Below are 24,687 nucleotides of genomic sequence, written 5' to 3' on the forward strand. Positions count from 1 at the left end.
TAAGATGAATATATTATGTGCGAGTCTGGAACTCAAAGACATGTTAATATCCCGTGCTGTTGGTGTATTATTCGCGATAAACATCAAAATATACGCATCCAAAATAGAAATTCTAAAATAAGAACTGGGCAATGTACATAAAATAAGACTTTTTAGAGAGTAGAATGTAAACAAGTATGTGCCTTATGAAAGTCTTTCAAATTGACGATTTCTTTGCGTTTTATGCGCTTTCATATCAGAAAAAAAACGGATCTGACAAATTATTAGTCCATTCTTGCTCCGAACGCTTAATAATTTGCGCGCGTTTCATCTATGAAAGGGAGTAATAACGTAAAAGTAACAATGTAATCGTCGAGATGTAGCCACAAATGACGGCCACTTTATAATCATTAGCGAGAAAATTCAATTCTTGAATAATGACGTGATAGCCGGGGAGCATCCACGATCTCATCTTGCGGTCCGGAGGACGGATGCGGCAGGGATGGGAGAGACAGATTGCATGGCGCGAGCTGGAGATGCGAAAAGGGGGGCACGGCTCTGTGTTATGACATAATTGCTTAAGAAAGTTCGGAATGCGAATGTGTACGCACACATACACACATATTCACACATGCTCGAGGCAGAAGTAGCCCATGCCGTTACGTACGTTTCGTAAAACTTACCCCCCTCCCCCCTTACGCGTCCTGCTATAATCGCCATCTGCTTTTTCTTGCTCCCTTTTGCTGGAGCAGATATAATTGTATCGTGCCCCACGCACAGGAACGTTGGCATTTCGTCCTCTGCATTTTTGCGCTGCCAGTGACCTTCCCCTACTTCTCGGGCGCAGTCGAACGGTTCTTAACCTTTCCGCTACGCTTTTCAGAGGCGAAATTTTATTAATGAATCAAAGACTCGGCGTATAATGAGGAGCAAAAATCGCACGTGTCGTTGAAGATTTTTTTCTCTCGTAAAAAAATTCTTTAATCATCAACTTATAATGACTTCGGTTTACGACAATCATCAACGACGAAGAAATGTATAAAAAAGGAAAAAAAATATATATCTCTTTTATATATATTTTAATGAATAAATATTATTTAGAAATTAGCTTTCCCCTCGAAGTTTTTTTTTTAATTTCCGGTATTTGTGCAATAATTTTTACGTCAACTTTTCATCGCGTTACAACAACGCTCGAAGACTCTGCTCGATATCATACAATTTTTGTACAACTTTCCTTTTTTTCTCCTCTTGGTTATTATTAGCATCTTTTCTTTTTTTTTTTTGTTTTTTTTTAACTTGATACTTATACAGTTTTATGGAGATAGATATCGCAGAAGTTATACGGATTATTTCTCTGCGAAGAAATCGTCCGCGTCAAACTGATACATAACGCGAGAACATTTTTATTTTGGCTCATGTTAATTGACAACAAAATTAATGGTATAGCAGCCTTTCTCACAACTTTCATCTAGTTTCATCCGGTATCTAATGTCTTTCATTGGGCAATATGGAATGAATACGCACGATTATCCGGTAAAACGCGTTCATTTTCGTTTCCGGTTTCGGAACGACCGATTCAGCGACACGATCGTGGCCCGCGAAACGGGGTTTACTGGGAAAAAGGTAAAACCGGCCACGAGCTATATTCCACGGACCGTTGCTCCTCATAAACGGACTTCGTTGTTTCGTGCGGCAAAATGCAAAAAATAATTAAACCTCGATTCGCAGAGTTGCGATGTGTCATCCTGTTTCGGTGCAAATTCGCGAGGTCATCGCCTGTCACTATTTTTAAAAATGTTACAAATTTATCGTAGTGGGCTCAATTGCGGATTACGATTGTCGGTCGAAAAAAAAAAAAAAAAAAAAAAAATATATATATATATATATATATATATATATATATATATATATATGCAATCGCGTCGCGGGATTTAAAAATAAATAATTTGATTCTGATAAAAATAAATAATTTAAAAATAATTTCTGAACCGGCGTCGAAATAATTTAGAATAAATATTTACGTTCATCTAACGGAACTGCTTCAATTATTCATTCTAGAAGCCGTCTCTTTCACCGACGTAATTTCCGACGTAAATTGACTAATCGATCGAGGAAAATAATAAATTCTTTACACAATTAAAAAGAATTTAAAAAAAAATTTTGAAAATTGTATTTACTCGATCAAATATTCTAACTAATCTGATATTCTAACTAGATGTGATTAAGAGAAACATGTACTTGAATGTTATACAACAAAAATATGCAACGAAATCTACAACACACGAGACAAAAAATAATTGCATTAATTCGCTGGAGAAATAGTTTAGAATTAATATTTACGTTCATCTAACGGAACTGCTTCAATTATTCATTCTAGAAGCCGTCTCATTTCCCCGACGTAAATTGACTAGTCGATCGAGGAAAATAAATTTTTTACCCATTAAAAAGAATTTAAAGAAAAAAATTTTGAAAATTGTATTTACTCGATCAAATATTCTAATTAATCTGATATTCTAACTAGATGTGATTAAGAGAGAAACATACTTGATGTTACAACAAAAATATGCAACGAAATCTACAACACACGAGACAAAAAATAATTACATTAATTCGCTGGAGAAATAGTTTAGAATAAATATTTACGTTCATCTCAAATATTTACGTTCATCTAAATATACAACACACGAGACAAAAAATAATTGCATTAATTCACTGGAGAAAGAGAGAGAGAGAGAGAGAGAGAGAGAGAGACAGAGAGAAAAAGAGAGCCGACTATTATTTGCATAAATTATTAAAATTTAAAAGGACACATTTTCACTATAAATGGGACAACACAGTTGCAAGCAGTGAAAAGCAGAAATGCATATATTACATGGAATAGATCAGATCTCGAGTTAACTTGCTTCCGAGAGAAGCGTGTCACTTTGAATGAGGTAAAAGCTAAACGTCCAGCGTCGATCGACAGACAAATCGACACCTACTCGCGCAGGTTTTCCGCCTTTCTCTCCCGATATCCGATTGTCAAATCGATCGGTGAAACTCTCAGGGTCAAGTTCGATCGCGTTCTTCTTGCTCGCGCGTTCCTCTTCGTGAAAGAATCGTACGAGTCCGTGTCGCTCCATTTCGCTCGCGGGAAAGATGCGCGACCGCACGATTTTTCTTGCCATTTCCATTCATCCTCCGTGCGTGAGATTACTATCTCTCGATTACTATCGCTCGATTAATTTCTCTGGCGATTTAAGCAAAAGTTACAAAACTTTCAGTCTCCCAGTTTTTATCGTGAAATTTTCAGACATGCCATCAACACGCACACACAACTTTCGGATTAACTGATATACATATCCGCGAGAGGATGTAAAATCGTCGCTTGTTTCACTGGCTTACTTTCGCGATCTATAAGCGAAATTGGTCTCCCGCGAAAACAACGAAGATATTTAACAAGCACGCGATTTACTACACGCGTGTCCCGCGCGTGTAGCCGCCATGTTAATTAATTACGCACATGACGCATCTGATCGAGATAATTATTATGCGTGCGGACACAGAGTTTATTTCATTGTCGCTCTTCTTTTTTATTTCGCGAACGCCTTCTAAGTGGACCAAAGAAATCGTTTATCGGCGACGGAAGTGGGTTACGAGCGCACGGCTTAGCAAGATGCGCGATTAATTAATCGAAAAAAAGCGCGTAATGGCACGCGCGAAATTTCGTATCGTTCACAAATCATTATTCAATATTCCATCCGTGTTGACAGGTTGGATTCCAAACGACGCGATGCACGTGAATTTATTCCAAAACAATTCAAAGCGAATTCTTTCTCACCTCGATTGTTCTCTGTTGTGGCTCTGCGGAATAAAATTTTGGCGAATAAAATAAAAACGTCACGCAAAATTGTAAATCTGCTTTAAGTTATGTTGAGTTCGGAAATTACATTCTCACGCATGCTTCCAATCGTTAATCATGGAGTCTGAAAATTTAAACAACCAAAGATAATTTTTTGTTAAACAATACGACAAGAAAAATGCCTAAAAATTCTTCCCGATTCGACTTTTCGCCCCGATATTTTACTCGTCTCTCTTCAGGGGGGTAAAGAGGCTTTATAGAATTCTCAAAAATGAGAATCTATATCTTGGTAAATGCAAGTAAAATATATGCATATCGTTCTCATTTAAATTTTCGCGTAGAATTAAAGAATTTTTAGACATTACCATCCGCTGTGGCTCTTAATCGCTAGTTTTCTTGCCGTGTTGTTTAATACATATAGAGCCTAATTCCTTTCAATTTATTTAATTTTTTGTTGTATGTGTTGTGGTAGTAAATATATGTATGTTAAAAAAAATTTTTTTTAAAGATTTATAATAAAAGATTTATAAGAATTATAAAAAAATGTTAAATTACGACAAATATCTGTCTTATGGAAATTGTAACAGAGACATTACTTACCTTAATATCATTTATACGCTCGCTAATGAGTGAAAGTGGTGCAAAGAGATTATATATGCAATAATAACAAACATTATTTACTACAACGTTGCAATTAATGCTTTTAATAGATCTCGGTGACACTTTATTCTTGTTCTATAATAATCAGTTTCTTTTTTACTCTCAGTAGTGCCGCGCTACGATGATCATGACGTCGACTGCAATAATCATAATAACAGTAATCAGGATAATAATAATGAGCTGTTGATTGTAAAGTGGCGTCGACTTGTTGAATTTTGTTTAGAAATCCACGGTAAAAGAGAGACAATAACGAGAATATCTTTTATGTATTCACTTTCTTATTGCGAAACGCATTTAGGTCCCATTTAGATCGCGACGGGCGATCTACGATTTGTTTCCTTCGCCAGCCATTTTACAATCGCACGCTCGTATATGTAACGTTATCAATAATCGTACAATTATATAATGTATATGCGAACAGAACTGTAAACTATGTGAAGGACCGAGATTGTAGTCCGCGTTGAAGTCCGTCTTCGAGTTGAAAGTTGCGTCTCGACGTGATACATGGATACATTGATCGCGAAAGTGTGTAGTTCGAGGGCAAATTAAATTACACGATATCGCGAAAGAACACTTTGAACGTTTTCTCACGAAGAACAGTTAAAGTAGAATCGCGGCTGAAATTGTTCCAATTATTATTTTCCATTAACTGAAAACTCACACGCAACATCGTATAATCGATGCTCTCTCAACAATCACGTATCCGACAAAGCTTCCCGTTAGTTTCCTTTGTAACGTAACCCATGAATCCCAGGGTATAGATATTGGATTTCGCGTTGTCAGCAACATGATACTGAACGTTTTCGAAATAACGATCGACAGACGCAACTTTGAACTTAATGACAGGAAATGTACGATCAAGGGGATTCCCTCCGATGAATAGGGCTTCGCGTTCCCTCGCACATTTAACGCTAGATGCATTATCCCCTGTTGCTCGCGTATGATCCTAATCGTCGATAGAGGCACGAGCGACGATAATCCGAGCGATTCTCGAGTGCCAACATTTTTGTAGCATTAAATACAGAAACGCGATAATTACTGCAATATAATTAATATATAATTATTGATAATTTTTGCAGGCTATATTCTAGTGAATTTAATAAAATTTTGAAATATAAGAATGTGCGAATAAATTACAAACTCCAACGAATCCTTTCTATGTTACGAAAACTCGAAAATGCAATAAAAAGTAAAGATAACTCATATAATAAATGAAAGCGTAGATAAGCTTGTGATAACGAATATATGTAATAAATTAGAAAGCAGTGTAATTTGAAAAGAGTAAATTAATAGTTTCTTTGATAAAAGAGAAGAAAATAAATATAAAAAATTAATAATTTCTTTTATAAAAGAGAAGAAAATAAATATAAAAAATTAATAATTTCTTTTATAAAAGAGAAGAGAATAAATATAAAATATATCAAGACAGAGAAGTAATTTTGCAACATTTGCGTAAATTAATGTAAAATAAATTTGAAGAGATAGATAATAAAAGTCTGCTACGCGCATTTTTTTCCTAATCTATCTTTTCCATGATCATTTCAATAATGATCGCTCTTTTACATCAGTAAACACTGTTCGCTTTGATTTTCGAATGTCATACTAACATTTAAGTTTGCTCACGTTTCTCTGCTGTCTGAAAATACAAATTTCAGTGTACAATAATACGTCTCATAATGTAGAATAATTAACATATTCTTCTATATATAACTCATTACAATATACTATATGTTATATAATAATAATAATAATAATAATAATAATTGTAAAGTAACAATTTTACTGATGAAGATATTCATCTTCAGAGACATCGGCACATCGCCCGAGACAGGATCGACGTCTTTTATTAACATCTCGCTACGATAAACTATGCGAAATTCAAATGCAAAACGTTCCACGAGAACGTGCAATCACTCATGCGATAAGAGATACGAACAATTCGGTAAATAAACACGTGTTCCGCGATTCCTATTATAGATTCTATATTATTTATATATTTTATATATATATATATCTCTATGTGTTCGCGTATATTATTACTTATTTATTTATATAATTTATACATATAATTTCTCTCTTTTTTTTCTCTCTCCGCATTTGTTCTTGCCTCTCGCGCGCTCTGAAAATCTTCGTATTAATATATAATATTTGTAAGGACTAGTTAAATACGGTAGGTTTAATTTAACTATGTGTACTTCAACAAGCCAGTCTAGCTTTGCGACGCTTCGAGTCACCTCTCTCGTGACTTGACGAACGTCAGAGCATAAAGAAACACGCTTGAACACTCGGAATGATTCGCCATCCGTCGGTGTCTCGGCAAACGTCTCGCGATATATTATATATACTCTATAGCGAGATCGAGGAGCGATCGAGGAGTGATCTCGATGCGGGGATGATCTCGCACGCGCCATCGAAACACTTACCGCTAAGTGATCTCGCTCGACGTTCGACGCGACCGCTCCCCGCGTTTGTCAGTCCTCCGGAGAGGAAAGCCCTCTCGTTATTCTTTTTATTACCTCTATAAATGTTTTAGGCGGTATTCTACTCTTATTGGCGATAAATATACACGATGTACGGGTCGTCAATGCGATATCTGCGCGCGAGTTACGTCAAAGTTACACGCGAACGTCCTATCGCGTGTTAAGACTCTCGAGAAAAATCGCGGATAGAGTTATCCTAGTATATTTTATGTCGCTACGTATCGTATCCCATTCCGGCTCTATTAGTCTATAAATTAAGCTACATGTTACAAAATCGTCATCTATCTACCGATTTTATTATAAACGGACGTGGCCGATGGTGCATCTTATTCTACGCGAAATTCTTGGCTAAATGGGAAAATATCTTTAACAAGGATATATTACTCGAAGTTTCCTTAGCACGCGCGTATATTTTTTGACGTAGCTCGTACATCGTTCTCTCTCTCTCTCTCTCTCTCTCTCTCTCTCTCTCTCTCTCTCTCTCTCTCTCTCTCTCTCTCTCTCTCTCTCTCTCTCTCTTTCTCCCTCGTGTTTGTCTTGTTATTGAAAAAAATACGGTATGAGACAATATGTTACGTCAGCCATGACATTAGGGGGAGCAGCCGTAACGCGAGCAAAAGCGATATAATTAAGGCGAGAAACGCCAATCTTCGCGGGCGAGACTAGAGTTCTTATCTTTAAAAAAAAAAAACATTTCACGAATATATTCGATAAAACGCGCCCTATAAACGCATTATCTACTACTTGCCTGCCTTAAATATATAAGTTGTAGTACGAAACATACAAGCGAGTTCGGTTTTGTATCAAGATACAGGGGGAGCGGCGTCGTGTCTCTCCCAAGTGAAGAGAATAAATCTGAGCGATATTTCCCTTGATATACAGACTCGCCGAGATTATTATCGATTTACGCCTGTTCAACGCCATATTCTCCTCGTTATTATCGGTGATAACGTGTTTACTTCGCACTATATAATTATAACATATAATTATAGTGTGTGTGTGTGTGTGTGTATATATATATATATGTATGTAAGACGATAAGGTGTATTATCGGAGCTATACTTGCACGAGCACGAGCATCGGCAGACGGAATAGTTTTACGCAAACTCGAGCAACTCCCTCGACGAAATTTTCATCGGCTAGAATCTGACAATCGTGCCTGACAACGATTGATTCCCTTTGAGTTGGCAGAGTTCTCCGTCGACTCTATCGAATCGATGCGCACGCGTTACGAATCGCCGTGCTTCATCGTCGTGCTTTATCTCAGCTCTCGTTCTATTTTTCACATCTCGTGTTGCACGCGAGTTCGAACGGCAAGATCGATTGGCGACGCTGGCGTGTAATTAATAGAGCGAGTCGCGCGATTTTGCACGCGGCTCTCGTAACAAAAGATACTTATTGTTATTAAGACATTTTTTTACCTATATATATCACACTAGAATCCACGGTGTCTGTAGGTGCTTCTTACGTCGGGACACGCGTTGAGAGTTCCGCCCGCAGAACCCTGAAAGATAATTTCACTCGGCTTTATTAATGTAAACAATCACACGTTTTTTTTTGGAATAAATCTTCAATTCTTCGAATCGGAGAATTGCAAAAAATCAGGAATCGCGTCAATCTTACCTGTCATTGTTTGGCGGATTTATACCTAGCTAGCTTCAGCTGCAGTGGATTGGATATTTTCAGGTGGAAAGCTATGTCGTCGAAGGAAACGTCGCGCACGTCCAACCCGCTGATCGTTATAAGATGATCGCCCTTGCAGATCTTGCCGGTTTCGATGGCTTGACCGCCTGGCATCTGACAAGTTGGGACACAAGTTGACGTTTCATTTTATCGCGTCGGGTCGCGATAATGTCGCCTGTATGATAGGAAAACGTGATCACTCACCAGCTCCGTCACATAAGCTCCCTTTCCGCTCCTGAAGGCGGCGAAACAGATACCCGCACCTCTACCGCTCTTCTTCTGTATCTCGACCTCGTATTCCTCGGTTGGCTTCTCGTGGCGCAACACCGTCATCGTGATCTGCAAACAAGCGAATCGAGCGTAAACGGCGAGCGTGACGTTCGCTCGGTCAATTCAACTCGCTGAGAAAATTAGAGCGCGAAATAGCTGATGCGCTAATTTTCTCTTTCACATTCTCCATTAAGAGAAGAGGAGGATTGAGCTTAGGAATACAAATGTCACGTACAGTCCCGGAGGTAAGCTTCAACATCGCTTCGCGAGCTTTCGGGGACTCTATCTGCTTGAAGCTCTCGTTGCCTAAGCTGAGAATCTGATCGCCGCGTTGCAGTCGACCGTCCTTCCCGGCCGCGCCTTCGGGGAATACATCCAGAACAAACACTCCGTTCTAGAAAAAAGCATTATGTATTATAAAAGCATACATTAACATCGATATCAAGTTATTACACTAATTAGTATCAATATTTATTCCTGTATAAAATCAATATATTGATATTTCCATAATGACATTTAAGATATTTACGAAATATTATTTTTCACGCACATCTATTTGCATGTGCCATCGATTTCTTCCGACATTGTACGTTCACGATGTATGTTTAAATGTTTTCACAATTTTAAAAATTGTATATTAGATTAATTATAAAGTTATATATCATGTTGAGGGGCAAAATATTTTAAAAATTATCAAGTATAATCACCCAGAGGGTATCAGAACCACCGGCGATGAAGACACCTACGACCTGATCCTTTTCCTTCTGAAATTCTATCGTCACTTCTTGATCGACCGGTATTTGACAGGTTTTCGGATCCAGCTGGACTTTCTCAGATTTCGCCGGTTTCTCTGTTTCTTTGGCAGTTGCTGATACTACTAATAATAATAGCATATAATAAGAATATAAAGACAGATCATAACTTTAATAAACGAAATGTATACATGTGCGTGCGTAATTAGAAGAGTTTCCATAAATCAAACATAAAAATTTAATATAGTGCGTCATTAAACTCACCCGGTGCACTTTTTTGTGGCGTCTTCTGCGCAATATCACTAGTTTCACCTCCAAGTTTAGCTTTATCCTTCCCTTTCTCTTTTTGTAGTTCTACTTTATTCTCGTTAGGATTACATACCGTCAGCACAACGATACCTTGTGCTCTCTTCAATAACTCTGTAGCCTAAAAACAAAAAGAAAATCGATGAAAGAAATAAGCATTATAGCTTGTTCAACGATTAAATCAAACAATTCTTTGCTTAATGAAGAGAAAGAATATGAACCTCATCGTACGTGCGCCCTAATAAACTATCCAGATTAACGGCCAGGATCATATCGCCCATTTTCAATCCAGCCTGCAATATTATAAAGCATTAAAATGGGACTCTCGAGACTCGTACGAGTGACAAATTACCTGTTCTGCGGCACTGCCGTCTTGAATATCAGACACGAAGATACCCTGTCCCACGGCCAGATGTTTCCCTTCGATGATCATTATGCCTAGACCATGCGAACTCTACGAATGACATCGACGATTAAAAATTATTGATACATGGAAGGAAATATTGAATTCACTTTGCGTAATTAAAATACTCGCCTTCTTTATTTGTACTTCACGGACTCCCTTGTACTTACTGAAGCTTGTAAAGTTCTGAAATACAATACATCGTCACTTCATAGCAATATGATATGCACTTACGTTGTATGTATCGTAATGACATCGTTTGCGATATATCTTGTATATATACGGGGTGTCAGGGCAATCTCTTCTAAAAAAAAAACTCTTGTAGCTTACCTCGAGACCTTTTCAAAACACTATAATAAAGTATTTTTTTCATTGAGCATTTTTCGAGTTATGAGGCTTGAAATAATCTCTTAATTTTACATAAGCCATAAAATATCTAGTAAAATATTTTTCGATTATCCTAGATACCTTTATGTACAAAATAATGAGAGAAATCAATTGATGTAAAGAAAACACATAATTGTTTCGGAGAAAAAATATATAATTTGCAATTAACAATTACATATTCTTTTTCAAAACAATCATGTGTTTTCTTTACACCAATTCCTTTCATTATTTTATACATAAAAGTATTAAGATAAGATAATCGAAAAATGAGTATTTTACTAGATATTTTATGATTTATGTAAAAATTAAGAAATTATTTCAAGCCTCATAATTCGGAAAGTACTCGATGAAAAAATATTTTATTATAGTGTTTTGAAAAGCTCTCGAGGTAAGCTACAAGAGCTTTTTTTGGAAAGAGATTGCCCTGATACCTTGTATATATAAAAATTATGCGAACCGAACAGTGTTATTTATGATAATTAACTGCATTAGAAGTGAAATTATGATCATGTTAGATCGAAGTAATCGAGGCATATCGACATATTTTCACGATCTTGCTATTTTGAGAAATCGGTGAAAGCCAACCACGATGTTAGCATCCATCATAATAAGTATGTAGTGTCATATAAACATATCTCGACGCGAAAGTCAAATATCTCGATACAAGAATTTCGAGATTTTTAAAAAAGATTCCATGGTTTCTTCGACGTCAATCAAAGTGTCTGTAGGTGATAATCATTTTTTACGTATAAAGAATAAATCATTATATGTAGAAAAATTTTTTTAAGGTCTGATTTTCCTGAGTTCTTGCAAGAAATCTACTTGAATTAATTCGTGATTCACCTCGTGTTATATAAATAAACATATATAAATACATTGATATTAAGTTGATTTGAATATTTATAATAACAACATCGTAATTTAAGATGTTATTGATAGATGTTATGTCTGGTGATTCACGTTTATTATGTAATATTCGTAAACATTGCTTAATAAACATTCCTCGATAATAAACGTAGACATTAATTGCTTCTCGATGATTCGTTATTCTGCAAAAATTGCAACCGGTCTTGCATTATCTCGAGGAAGATGATAAGATAAAAGATAAACCACGTAAACTGACTTACGTCATCCAAGGTTGGTGGAAATTGAACTATCGGCTTTACGGCGATGTCATCGACAGCCTTCGATCTTCTGCAACCGGGACAGGCGAAATCCGTTTATCGTTTTAATGAATTTTGTTATACATGTCTTCTACGTCACGCGTTATACATCACAAAAAAAAGCTCTTATGTCTCACCGATAAACGATGATCTTGAAACGAGTGCTGGGTATGCCTTTGATGATAGCGGACGCGTTCAAATGACACCGTCCTTGCAACACGCAACCGTTCACCTAAATGAAATGAAGAATCAAGCTTTTTTTTTTGTTTCCGTCATTTGTATCGACACGCGAGGCCAGATGAAGCTTGTTGCAAAAATATGTCACTTGCGGAATTTGAGTTGACATGTAAAGTTTTTTTTTGATCATTTTGTATTTTATATTTGGTCAATAAAAAGCTTTCGGTTCGGTTGTTTTGTTTTTTTTTTCATATTTTTTTTTAATTAATTAGATTCTTATTTGAAATGAATTTATTTAACGTAAAATGACGAAATGTTAATAATTTCCAGCTAAATATATATTTAGCGGAAATTCTAATAAATACATATGTTTTAATGAATTGTCAAAATATCTAACACTAGTTTTCCTTTATCTTAATTATTTTATTTAAAGTGCAATATCCACATTATTTCAAGTTTATTTTACTCACTTATTTACTTTAAACTCAACATGAATGTCTCGAACACAAGCTTTAGTATCGTGGTTTTACACGGTTACACGGACAAATTAAACAACTTGTGAAACGAAAGTTAAACAACTGGCGAAGTAACCGCCGGGAACTCGTCGTGTGGAGAACCGCAAGTAGTAAATGGCAAGTCGTAAAAATGGGAAGGAAAGAGGTAAGAGATACCTACCTCCAATATCTCGTCGCCGATGAGGAGCCCGCCGTTTTTATGAGCTGCACCCTTCGGATTGAGGCCGCAGATAAACACCGCCATTCGATTTCTATCCTTATGTCCAGCCAGAGAGATACCCAATCCCCGCCTGTCCTTCTCGAGAACGATCATTAGCACTTTATGTCCGAGATTCTGATACTTCTTCTGTATCTTCTCTGCAAGATTCGAAAGAGCATTTTTATACGATGCACATCAATCGATCAATGTAAATCCGTCTCGTGTACGCTTGTCGGATTTTGTGGGGCTTGCGATTAAATTTACTCTTCTGAAAATGTGTAGATGGATAATCGGAGATGACGTGAACAATTAAATTTTGCTACCATTGTTAGCGATGCAACCAACAGTGCGATCGTATGGAATGAATATTGATTTCGTTTACGTGACGCAAATAGTATATAAAAATACCACGATTCTCTCAATTGTTTCCCCAATCGCGGTTTCCACAATTCTACATTTAGCACACAAATCGCACTCACTGATCGTATAACCATACTCGTCCTCTTCTTCAGGATCCGCCTCGATTTCCGCCTTCGTGAGCTTCACGTTTCCGGCGCTTTTTCTCGAGATCTAAGTCAAGCCAGTTTTATATCGCGTTACATCATCGTCCTTGCGAATCGAGAGGCTATTGAGAGAGCCTATCGGTACGTTCGGTTACCTCGATGCCGCTCTTCGTGTAGACGTTGCCCTCCAGCATGCGAGTATCCTCCTCGTCCTCGTCCGAGCTTTCGTCCGAGGAGTACTTGGGCTTCGCGACAGGCTCCGCGATATGGTCCTCTCGTTCCTCGCTGACTTCGCGTAGGATACCCGGATTCACCGGGGGCGAAGGGGCCGTTTTTCGAATTGACTTCTTCATGGAGGATCTGGAACACGATAAAAGATACGTTTTTGCGATTCGGAAATGTCGGAGGAAAATTTAAAATTGACTTTTAGTAGATGCGAGAAATGGAAAAGACAATGACTCCATTCCTGCGACTTTTTCGAACAAACATCAAGATTGAGTAATTTTAAATTTTCAATTGAAAAAGTTTTTCTGTCGCTCCGTAGATACGAGTATATATTTATAATGTTAGTCTTCTAAAGATCTCGGATAAAAACGAGAGGAAAGTCTTCCTACAATCGTACCTTCGTGAACTAGAAGCTGAGCCATCTGAACTTTTCGAACTTGGTTTTTGAGAATCTACGTGCGAACTGCTTTGAGCGTCGCCGTCCTCAAGTCCTGGCTACGCAACAAATAGACATTTTAAAAAATGAAAGAAATTTCCTATATTATATATTATTAAAATATATAATTAAATATTATAATTAAATATTAAATATATAATATAATTAAATATAATATTCATGCCAAGATGATATAAATAACGCAATCTTTTCAAGAAATTAAATGCGAATATCAAAGAACATATATTATCTATATCTGAAATAAACATCGGTAAACTGCGTGAATTAATTACTGAGCTAAATATATTTATAAAGCTGACACAAGTGTAACAAATATGCAATTATATGTCGTAATCACGCAATCTCCATTCATTAAATTATAATAAAAATATTTTGTTGTCGTGCGGAGAAAAAAACTGTAGTCCGCTGATTCAATTAAAAAAATTAATTAGCGCGGAACATTACAAGTCTCCCGGCGCGTGAAACTCCCTTCTTCACTCCAGTTTTCCCATTTACCAATTAGTGTAACAATTGTATTTATTCCTCATGCTTGACACATTCGCGGGAAAAGATTGAAGAAAGAAATCGTGCGACGCAGACTGCATTCTTTTATTGACCGATACAGATATAAATTGTGATAATCGATTCTTTAGCGTTTATGCGAAATGCATAATAACAGAGGCAGTGATCTCATCTTTGAAAATTTTAATTATTTCCTACTGTAACAATATCTTATATAAATTAAATTAATTATTGAATAACATCTCATTATATTGACGTATAATTTAATTGTAACGAATATCATTAATGTTTACGCGAGCAAATTCGAAGGTGAAAAGTTTGATTTGAAGAAAATATTATATAATGAGAAAACCCGACCTGTATCACTTCTGGTGTGATGGATCTCGCTGGCGAAACCGGCGGTGGCTTACGGCGAAAGGAGGCCGTCGGCGTTCCTGAGCTGACGCCGGAAGACGGCGACGTATGACTCTTGACAGTCTGCCTCCGGGCTTTGGTGTCTCTTTCCTCTTGGACGGCGCTGCCGTGCTCCGGGCTCTGCAACAATTTCAAGATTCTCTCTTCCGCACGGAAATCCTTGAACGTATGTATGTACGCAAGCTTAAATTCGTTCCAATTTAACGTTACCTTCGGTAACGCTTAAACTCCATTTATTACATTCCACTTCCGATATTGATATTATATACTATATAAAGTTATATTAATATAATATTACGTATATAGAGAACGACATATACAAATTAAAACATATCTTCCGAATTGTTAAATGTTATTAATTTTACTTAATAAGTAAAATAATAAAATAATGATAAAACGCGAGGCAAACGAAAATTAAATTTAAGCAATATGTATAGAACTAAAGCACAAATTAAAAATATGTCTTTCGAACTGTTAAATATTATTAATTTTATTCGAACAAATAAAATAATAATGAAATAATGATAAAACGCGAGACAAACAAAATTTATATTAAATTTATATATCATTTTTGTGAAAAATTTCAATCGTAAAATAGGACACATCCGTATGACGACAAAGGCTGGGCGACATTAAGCAGTTTACGAGCTATTATATATTCTAGGACCGACAGTTCAATGTGGAGGTATTTATACGACGACAATGAATCTTTTTAACGCAAAAAGAGAGAGGAAATTGAAGAAGTAAAGAGAAAATATATGATGCGGGTGGTATTCCACGCATAGAATTGTTTCGAAGATCTATACTTATTTTAGCAGCAACGTAAACTGCGCAGAGCGTCTGGATAAACCGGTCAGAATGAATTAGTACAACAGAAATATTTGCTGAATATCTTGAATTGTTGCCAAAGTAACTGCAATTGAACGAGTTTAATTCCGTAACGCGTAAAATGGACAGCGACATGTATTTCAGATTCATTCTCTCGATTTCTTCTTTTATATTCTTCTCTCCGTTTCTCTTGACAGTATATAATCGAGGTAGGAAATCGACCATTTCGAAAAGACTATGATTCGAACAATAAAAACAATGTAAAATAATATAACATATCACGTTTTAAGCAATATAAACAAAATTATAGATAATACTGAAACACTGTACGACTATCGTTACAAGATGATTACGAGATGTAAACATCTGCGAGATATTGGCTATAAAAATTATTTATATGTCTCTTATAAATAAATTCTTTTATACATATGTGCACCTTTCGAAATAATCGATTAAAATACGCGAACGAGGCTTGTCGCACATTCCACGGGACAGAGGGAAAAATTGCTTCTGTTTTCGAGAAATTCTCGATGGAAATTAAATTAAATTAAACAATATTGCGAATTCTTGTCAGGTATGTAAAAATATGTGCATATCCAGCTGTTAAATGACGTGACACATATTCGTTTCTTCACAACAACGTAAATAATTCAGTCACAACTAATGTTTCCTGATTAATTCCCTCCGTGTGTCGTTTGACATGAAACATGTGCTATCGAAGAAGGTTTTATACGATCATGTGGGGATAGTTGAAATTAAATTAAAGCACAATGCGATGAATCACTGGATCAAAACCGAAATCAGCCCTAACTCTCGTCCGATGCGCACAACGCGAGAGAGAAATATGATTAATTTCGAAATTCTCCTATTGTTCCGCGTGGTTTAATCAATCAAAGATAGCGTGCAAGATACATCCGTTTCGCGTCGGTAACTTCCTAGTATTACTTAACATTTAATCCCGAGGATCTTCCAACAGCACGCCCCGTATTTCTATATCGTAAACCAAAATAACTCCGATTTACGATACGGTTTACAGTTCGGGGAAGAGCACACGAGTATACTCGCGCGAACGCACAAATGTCGATACGATGCAGTTGCGCGATCCCACGCAAAGGTGCGCCGACGAGAGTTAAGTGTGATCGTAAAAAAAAATTAAAAAAAAATAAAAATAAAAAAACGAAAAAAAAAAGAAGAGGCGAGAACCCGGCGCGCTTTTCCGCGTGATAACGTACGACGAAGGTGACGCATTTGCGTCCGAAGAACCGGTGCATCGCGTCGCCTCGTGACAATCCGTGCCGAGTGACATCGGACGAACACACCACCGTCGACCGGGCGATTTCGTGCACCAAACTGAAGTTTTTGCATGCGAGCGACGGGGACGGAGAATGGCGTTGTTCATACGGCGGTACGGGGGCGCATCGGTGTATCCGAGGGGGAGGGGGAGGACAGGGGGAGGGGGGAGGAGAGGAGCAAGGTGAGCACATCGATGGTCCATGGTGTCGATGATGAGCGCGCTCGATCGCAACGAAACGTGAACCACGCTTTTCTGGCGAACCGCTTCAACCCCCCTGGCTCTCTGACTCTCTGTCAGAGCGCGCCGCCCCTCCCCCGCTTATATCCACCCTCCTGTTCCAATAAAGGTGCGTTCAGTTGAGAAAAAGCGACAATTGGAAATAGTTTGTGCACACATTTGGATTAAATTAAATCCCCAAATACATCGACCGAACACACGAGCGTGATGAAGTCGAACGGTTCGCGCGAATCATCCAATTGTCATCTCGATGTAGGATTAATTTGACAACGGCCATTTTTTTGGCAACGAAATTTTGTAGGGAAAAATTTCATATTGGAAAGAATGGCGTAAACATTTTTTAAACGCCACAATTCGTCACCGTGTATATATATATATATATATATATATATATATATATATATATATATACGGTGATAAATTATGGCGTTTAAAAAATATATATATACGGTGACGAATTGTGGCGTTTAAAAAATGTTTACGCCATTCTTTCCAATATGAAATTTTTACGTATATATATATGAAATTACATCATTACTCGATTATTCAAATTAATTGCTGACGTTACAAAGAGAACACTTGCGCCTTGTGATGTAATTGATGGTTCACCGACATTCTCTGAACGCGTCTTTACACTCTCATCTTCCCACCTCTCATCTCTCCTAACTTTACATCTCTCCATTGTCGCATCTCTCTCTCTCTTTCTCTCTCTCTCTCTCTCTCTCTTTCTCTTTCTCTCTCGTGACACTCTGCCCCTCGCTATTCCTCATCATGGAGATTTATTGGAAAGTTCGACCCCGGTGCATCATACGCGTACAAGAGCTGTTACCGATAATGGCTCTTTCCATATTCTCTTTCTCTCTCTTTCTCTCTCTCTCTCTCTCTTTATTTATCTCCCTCGCTCTTTCTTTTGTCCTCTCATTCCATCTCATTCTTTTGCACTTTCACCTTGCGCTTCTTCTCTCTTTTTTTGTTCTCCAACTCTATCGTTCACGAGCGTGTATGTATCTCGACACCGTCATTCTCTCTGTATCGACGGTTTCGAGAGAATGCGCTCGATTGAAATTGGAAGAAGTTGATACCGCTTTCAAAGAACGGTCAACAATTGTAGCCAGGCCAACCTCTGCGATTACGACAAACAAGTGTCGTTACATTTGACACCCATGTCGAAGCATTGAATGGTACGAATCGCGAAGAAATGTATTCGGTTTCGTTTCATTTCAAGCTAATTTTGAAGCGTCAAAAAATAGGTCATGCTCTTCGGTAGAGCCAAAAATAGCGTGGCTGTTGATCGAGATTATCCACGAGCAGGAAATTATAAGACTCATCAGCTCGCATCATCGAGCATGTGTATCGAATTGCGGATTTTTCGTTCCGGGAAACTCGATGCTAGATGCACAAAAATCGTTAAGAGTCAAGATAGAGACAGGGTAAATAAATTTTACCATCATGAGATTACGAGCTCGAGTCAAAGAGACTTTTCAAGTACGATACGAATTTATCGTTCGCCGAGAGAGCAAAATCTACACATTCACGCATCTCCGCACTCAACGTAACGCAATCGGAACACGATGCGGATATTAAATTTTAATATCGAATGCCACGTTACTTCGAGTTTCGGATTCGATGTAACAGATATCGAGAACTTTGTTCTCGAGGCGTGCGCGCGATACGAGTTCGACGTCGTAAAGATTCGCGATCCACCGGATAAAACTCGCGCAGAAGGATAAGAAGGATAAGAAGAGTCGTCGATCGGGAGAATTATTTGCGTTATATTCCGCGTGCTCAAGTTTTCCGCGTCTCTATCGTATCGTTTTGCACACTTGCATCGCAAGTATATCGCCTGCATCCAGCAATTTCGTCTAATGCGTCCACCGGCGGCGCTTTGGAAGCGGGACAGCCGTCGCAATTTGATGACATTACGGAGTTCACTTTCGTCCTACACAGGACTACGACGAACGGCGATAACGTACCGGAATCGATCGTTTATACGAGGTTAATTGCGAAGGTAAAACTTTTGCACCTTGCGAATCGAGTTAACTCGAAGGTGCGCGGAGAGAGATTTCCAATGGTGACCTCATTGAAGCGTACAAATGGCTTTTCATTCGCCTATACATTGTCGTTAAATGTACGAGCGGAATGTTATATAATAATTAACATGTAGATTTAATGTGTGTGCATAAAGTAATCATAAATCGTTAAATTAAAGTTTGTTTAAATTTGCATGTTCCAACTTTCGACACCTCAAACATTTGTTACAGGAACTTTAGAGAACTTTAGAGAAAGATTTCACAATCGCGTCTAAGTTAATTCGCCAAGTTCATTATTTCTATCGCACCTTATTGATATTAAATCTTGACAAATTTTTTGATCGATTGAAAATATTAGTTTTACTTCCTCCGACGAAATATACACACACACATCGACGTATCGACCGTCTTTCAAATTACTCTTGCAAATTACTAAATGTAAAAAAAGGAAAAGATTAGATGAAAAGTTGCGAACTATAAAACGACGTGTAAATGTACAAGAGTTGCTGGAATAAAGCAATGTCATAAATTTCAGCGGTCGTAAAGAATTTACGTTGCACATTGTGAATTTATTTCCCTCAGGAATACTTTTTCACGAGCCAGGATAAGGCTCACAAATAGTTCTAATAGGTACATAACGCAAACCATGCGGAATCGTGACAGGCAGAATTCTAAAAAAAGAAAATTTCCGTTAGTCGATTTTCTCCCAAGTATCATTGCCGTCACGCGAAGCGAACGATTTATGCCGCCTCCGACATCTTTATATAGATTATCAGATTTCTCATCGTTACGACGGTCAAGTGCAACTGGAGGAAGAGACGGATAGGCACGAGACAATAGGGAATATTTGTGCATGTAATGAGTGCGATTCGAAGGAGCAACGTTTTCTCTTCGCGAGTTAGTTTTGGCTGATGGATTTTTGGAGCACGAACGCGACGGAAAACATATTTCATATTCCTGGTCGTGACCAAAATCTCACCAGATGCACCAAGGACTGGACGAGGAGGCAGACAGGATTTCCGGCGGCTTGTATAACTTCCACCGCACGCTCGTGCGTACTGTGTCGTAGATCCACGCCGTCCACCTCTATTATTCTATCTCCGATCTGAAAGCACGTATGTAAAAGAGCAAATTAAACCCGAGCATGACGATCTCATGGCACACAATCGTACGTTGTTGGATCTTAATATGCAATAGAAGGAACGCACTATATTTATTTATAACGTATATTATTAATAATTATGCAAAAAAGATTATTAATTAAAATATAAATCGAAGGTATAATCTCTTTTGGCCTTTGTTAATTAAAACGCGTATGTGCAAGTATATACAGGGTGTCCCATTTAACTTGACACATCGAAATATCTCGTAAAGTCTAAAAGATACGAAAAAATGTTTCAGACAAAAGTTGTATGGTTTCAAGGGGGACATAAGATGGTGTCATTAGTTTGATCTTGAAGAGTCACCTGAAGGTCACGTGAAGATCAGCTCCAACTTTTTAAATGGGACACCCTATATGCTTTCGCATATTCTTGTAGCTCATCTCAAGAGCTTTCCAAAACACTATAATTAAGTTAGTTTTCATTAAATACTTTCCAAGTTATGAGGCTTGAAATCATTTTTTAATTTTACATAAACCGTAAAATATCTTGTAAAATATTCATTTTTCGATTATTTTACCTTAATACTTTTATGTACAAAATAATGAGAGGAATCAATTGGTGTAAAAAAAACACATAATTATTTTTAAGAAATTGTTAATTGCAAATTACATATTTTTTCTTAAATATAACTTTGTGTTTTCTTTACACCAATTGATTCCTCTCATTATTTTGTATATAAAAGTATTGTCCTGTATTGTCAACATGATAAAATCTCAACTGAAACGTCGCAATTTTCGCTTTCTTTCGCTTTATTATATTTTTCCGGATTTTTTTTAGCCCGGATGGAGAAACGAGTCGGATAAAGGCTGGAGGAATATTCGATTTTCGTTATTGACGGCAAAGTGCGTTGCGGAGAAAAACCGCGTTACCTTGAGACCGCCGGTTCTACCAGCCGGACTGTTTGGCAGCACATTCTTTATGAATATCCCAGAGATATTCTGGGACTTGCTCGAGCTGCCGTTGTGCAAATCGACCTGAAACGAGAAATCGATCGTTTAATGTTTCGTTAAACCAAGTGCAATCAACAGAGGCGTGATTGGTCGATTCACATAGATTAAGCGCAGTTAAATTTAATCAGAGCCCGCTCTGCCAGCGTCACGCTGGTCTCTCCGACTTCGTTAACTCCAGGAACTCGGCGGGCACCGGGATTATTTGAGACAGAACACCCCCCTCCGTGATTCCCGATCCGATATCCTTCCCGTTCCAATTTCCCCCGGTCATTTATTCTCATTAATCTCTCGCTGCTTTATCGCCGCATCGTCAACAAGCGTTAATCGAATTAAAGCAATTATTCGACACCACAATTCAGCGGCCACGTCGGATAATCGATTGGATTCGCCGAGTGGAGAAACAAACATATCGGTATTTAATTAGCAACGAGTCCTGCGATTGTTGCATTATCTATCGGCGAGTTAGTAATCGCGCGCGCGCGCGCGCGCATAATATCAATTATCCGGAGGTAGAAAATAATTACGCGATTTAATTGGATGCATTATCCAAGTAATGCGCGATATTCCGAACGGCTTGCTTGAAATGTAATTCCGAAGGGCTTTCAAGGTAACGGGAGGGGAAGGGGAAGGGAGGGGGGAGGTCGCCAAAATCAAAGCCGATGATCCTATTATGTCGTCTTGTCGGCTTAATGTCGGGAAAGTGTGCCTGGCGCGTTAGCGCTCTCCAACAGATGCGATGTGCATCGCGGGGGCGACATTAGCGACTCGATGTATATCGTTAAAGAGTCCATTGATTAAATTTATTGACCAACACACTCTCGATATTTCGATTAATAAAAGCTTTTAACCTCCCATAGTAAATTTACTCGCGTAAAATCGTATAAAATCTATAAAACCACCTGACATCCCGAATATGAATACATATATATATATATATATCGGATTTTTAATAAGACCTGACATTAATTATTAGACTGAGTTATTAGGTCACACACAAGTCGCGAAATGGAGATCCATCAAGCCATCTATTTCACCTAGCCATCTACTAGGTTCGACCTACTTCGGTAACTCTGTCCAAATGTCTCGATGGCCGTCGTAACATTCCCAATTTTAAAGGCGAGCTATAAAATACACGCGGTAATATTGGCCAACTCTTGTTCATGTTCTCAGTTATATTCGTACATGCTAATAAAAGAGATATGAAAAATTGCGATTCGACACGACCACGCGTGAGAATTGGCTAATAATTCAGAATTAACGATATCGATTGAACCGCTGGAATTTGTAAAAATAAATTCCATAACTACATGTGTGTGTGTGTGTGTGTGTAATATTCATCCATTGTAAATCCTCATAATAGCGCGAATACAATTCGAAATAATAAATTGATTTAGCTAGATCGAGCTAGAGATAAAAGTTCAAAAATACTGAATTGTAATTAATATAGAAAATATTATTAAAATATTAAATATTATTAAATATTAAATATTAAATATTAAATATTAAATATTAAATATTAAATATTAAATATTAAAATATTAAATATTATTAAATATTAAATATTAAATATTATTAAAATATTATTGTAGAAATATTTTTCGTAAGGAAATGAATTTATTTTTCCTCTACCGAGTTTTTTACCGTGGGAAAAATGAAATAATCAAATTGTTCGCGCCATTATTAAATTACATCCTACCTTCCCGCCAACGATGCTGAGTCCTAAGCTGGTCTTCGGTTCTCTGTATATCTCCACCAGTCTTTCGGGGCCCCAGTGTTTCGACCAGGTGACGTCGCCATCGTGCTCCCTGTGCGTGACGGTCATGTCCCCCTTGCCCTCCACGAAGACGACTGTCGGGAACTTGCGCGGCGAACTCGAACTGGACGAGGGCGAGCTCTCGGTCTTCCTGGACGTCGAGCTGGCCGGTCTGCCTTGATGCGGACGCTCTGGACGATCGGTGCTCGTCTGATCAGCCTCGAGCAGCTCGTCGTCGCTGCATTGGATCGCCTTCGACTCTTGATAGGTCTGTACCTCGACTTCGCGTCGCGGACTGCGCAGGACGTCCTCCCGAGAGGAGGATCTCGATCTGTCGGACGATCTCGCGGAGAGATCCTCCGGGATGCACTGGATGCTTTTTGACTCCTGTGTTTGTTCCGATCTGGTGGGGCTGCCCGCGATACTCTTCGCAAGATCACCCAAGTCGTCCAACGAGCACTGGACGCTTTTGTTCTCGCCCTGGGTCTGCGTTTGCACTTCCCGTCTCGGGCTTTGAAAGTATTTGCGACTGACGTGGAATGGGCTGATGCTGGGCGGCTCCTCGTCGCAGGGACTCACGCTCTGCTCGGGGCTGCACTGCGTGCCCTTCGACTCCTGCACAGTCTGCGTCTGCACGTCACGCTTCTCCTTAGGCGAGTACTGTGTCTCCTTGAAACTATGGCCGACCTCGTCGAGGCTCTCCTCGTAAACCTCGCGCGTCCAACTCTCGGGAACTGTCTTCAAGAGGTCCTCCAACGAGGAAGTGATCACTTCGTGGAACAGGTGATCCGATTGACTCTCGAGCGTCTGGCTCTGATATTCCAAAGAATGTTCTTTGCAGATCAGATTGTCCTCCTCGTGTCTACAGACTAGTTCCTCCAACAACGGTGATCGTTTCTGCAAAGATGTTTGTCCAGAATCGCGAGCTTCCCTCGTGTCCTCTTTGACTTCTTGCGACGATGGTTCCTCTTGTTCCTCCCCTCTTTGAGGATCCTGCGCTGGAGTCGCAACTTCGCTCGGGGGAATTGCGAGATCTTTCGGAACTGATCCCTTGGAGTCACGTCGAACTTGGAGGCTTGAGAAACGAGGAAAACGAGATCAGAACGGAAGCATGCGGTTGCGATCAGCCAACGGCTTCGTGTCTAGCGTTCAACGACGCGGCAGAAACTGCTGACACGAAGCCATCGCAGCAGTAAATGAATCTTTCGCACATTGTTAGGGGATCTGATCAGGTTCAATTCGCATGCAATTACTTACTTTCTTTAATTACAACTGATTCGCTGACTATGTGTTATTGGCTACTAATATAAAAGAACTAGCATTACTGAGATTAGTATCGTCGAACACTTGCCACGATAGATAAAAATAGCAAGTATTCGATCTTATGATATTTTTTCTAATATATAAATCAAATTAAGATAATTTAATTTAATTTCATTAAAATACTTTGTAATTCGCCGATAAAAATATATAATAGTTGAATCGAAAATAAATATGTAAATTCACCCTAAAATCAG

The 24,687-nt window shown here is 38.3% G+C and overlaps 1 protein-coding gene across 2 annotated transcripts in view; it reads right to left on the minus strand.

Annotated features, from left to right (window-relative positions):
- Window positions 1–6,674: 6,674 nt before the first annotated feature.
- LOC105257462 overlaps window positions 6,675–24,687 on the minus strand; it is a 95,079-nt gene continuing 77,066 nt past the window's right edge. Inside the window, exons 21-39 of one of the 2 annotated variants that reach the window (XM_011268094.3) lie at window positions 23,114–24,245; window positions 21,337–21,441; window positions 20,284–20,409; window positions 14,859–15,035; window positions 13,941–14,038; window positions 13,474–13,678; window positions 13,295–13,385; window positions 12,777–12,973; window positions 12,062–12,156; window positions 11,889–11,955; window positions 10,507–10,560; window positions 10,324–10,425; window positions 10,193–10,264; window positions 9,930–10,092; window positions 9,621–9,787; window positions 9,149–9,307; window positions 8,848–8,982; window positions 8,584–8,757; window positions 6,675–8,464 (exon numbers count right to left, since the gene is read on the minus strand). In XM_011268094.3, the coding sequence (XP_011266396.1) occupies window positions 8,587–8,757; window positions 8,848–8,982; window positions 9,149–9,307; window positions 9,621–9,787; window positions 9,930–10,092; window positions 10,193–10,264; window positions 10,324–10,425; window positions 10,507–10,560; window positions 11,889–11,955; window positions 12,062–12,156; window positions 12,777–12,973; window positions 13,295–13,385; window positions 13,474–13,678; window positions 13,941–14,038; window positions 14,859–15,035; window positions 20,284–20,409; window positions 21,337–21,441; window positions 23,114–24,245 (3,316 nt within the window). In that variant the 3' untranslated portion in view covers window positions 6,675–8,464; window positions 8,584–8,586. Of the gene's footprint in view, window positions 8,465–8,583; window positions 8,758–8,847; window positions 8,983–9,148; window positions 9,308–9,620; window positions 9,791–9,929; window positions 10,093–10,192; window positions 10,265–10,323; window positions 10,426–10,506; window positions 10,561–11,888; window positions 11,956–12,061; window positions 12,157–12,776; window positions 12,974–13,294; window positions 13,386–13,473; window positions 13,679–13,940; window positions 14,039–14,858; window positions 15,036–20,283; window positions 20,410–21,336; window positions 21,442–23,113; window positions 24,246–24,687 lie in introns of both variants that reach the window. The other variant, XM_011268093.3, reaches the window with a different exon arrangement.

The sequence above is a fragment of the Camponotus floridanus genome, unplaced genomic scaffold (genome assembly GCF_003227725.1).
Source record: "Camponotus floridanus strain SB8 unplaced genomic scaffold, Cflo_v7.5 scaffold69, whole genome shotgun sequence".
Classification (NCBI taxonomy): Eukaryota; Metazoa; Arthropoda; class Insecta; order Hymenoptera; family Formicidae; genus Camponotus; species Camponotus floridanus.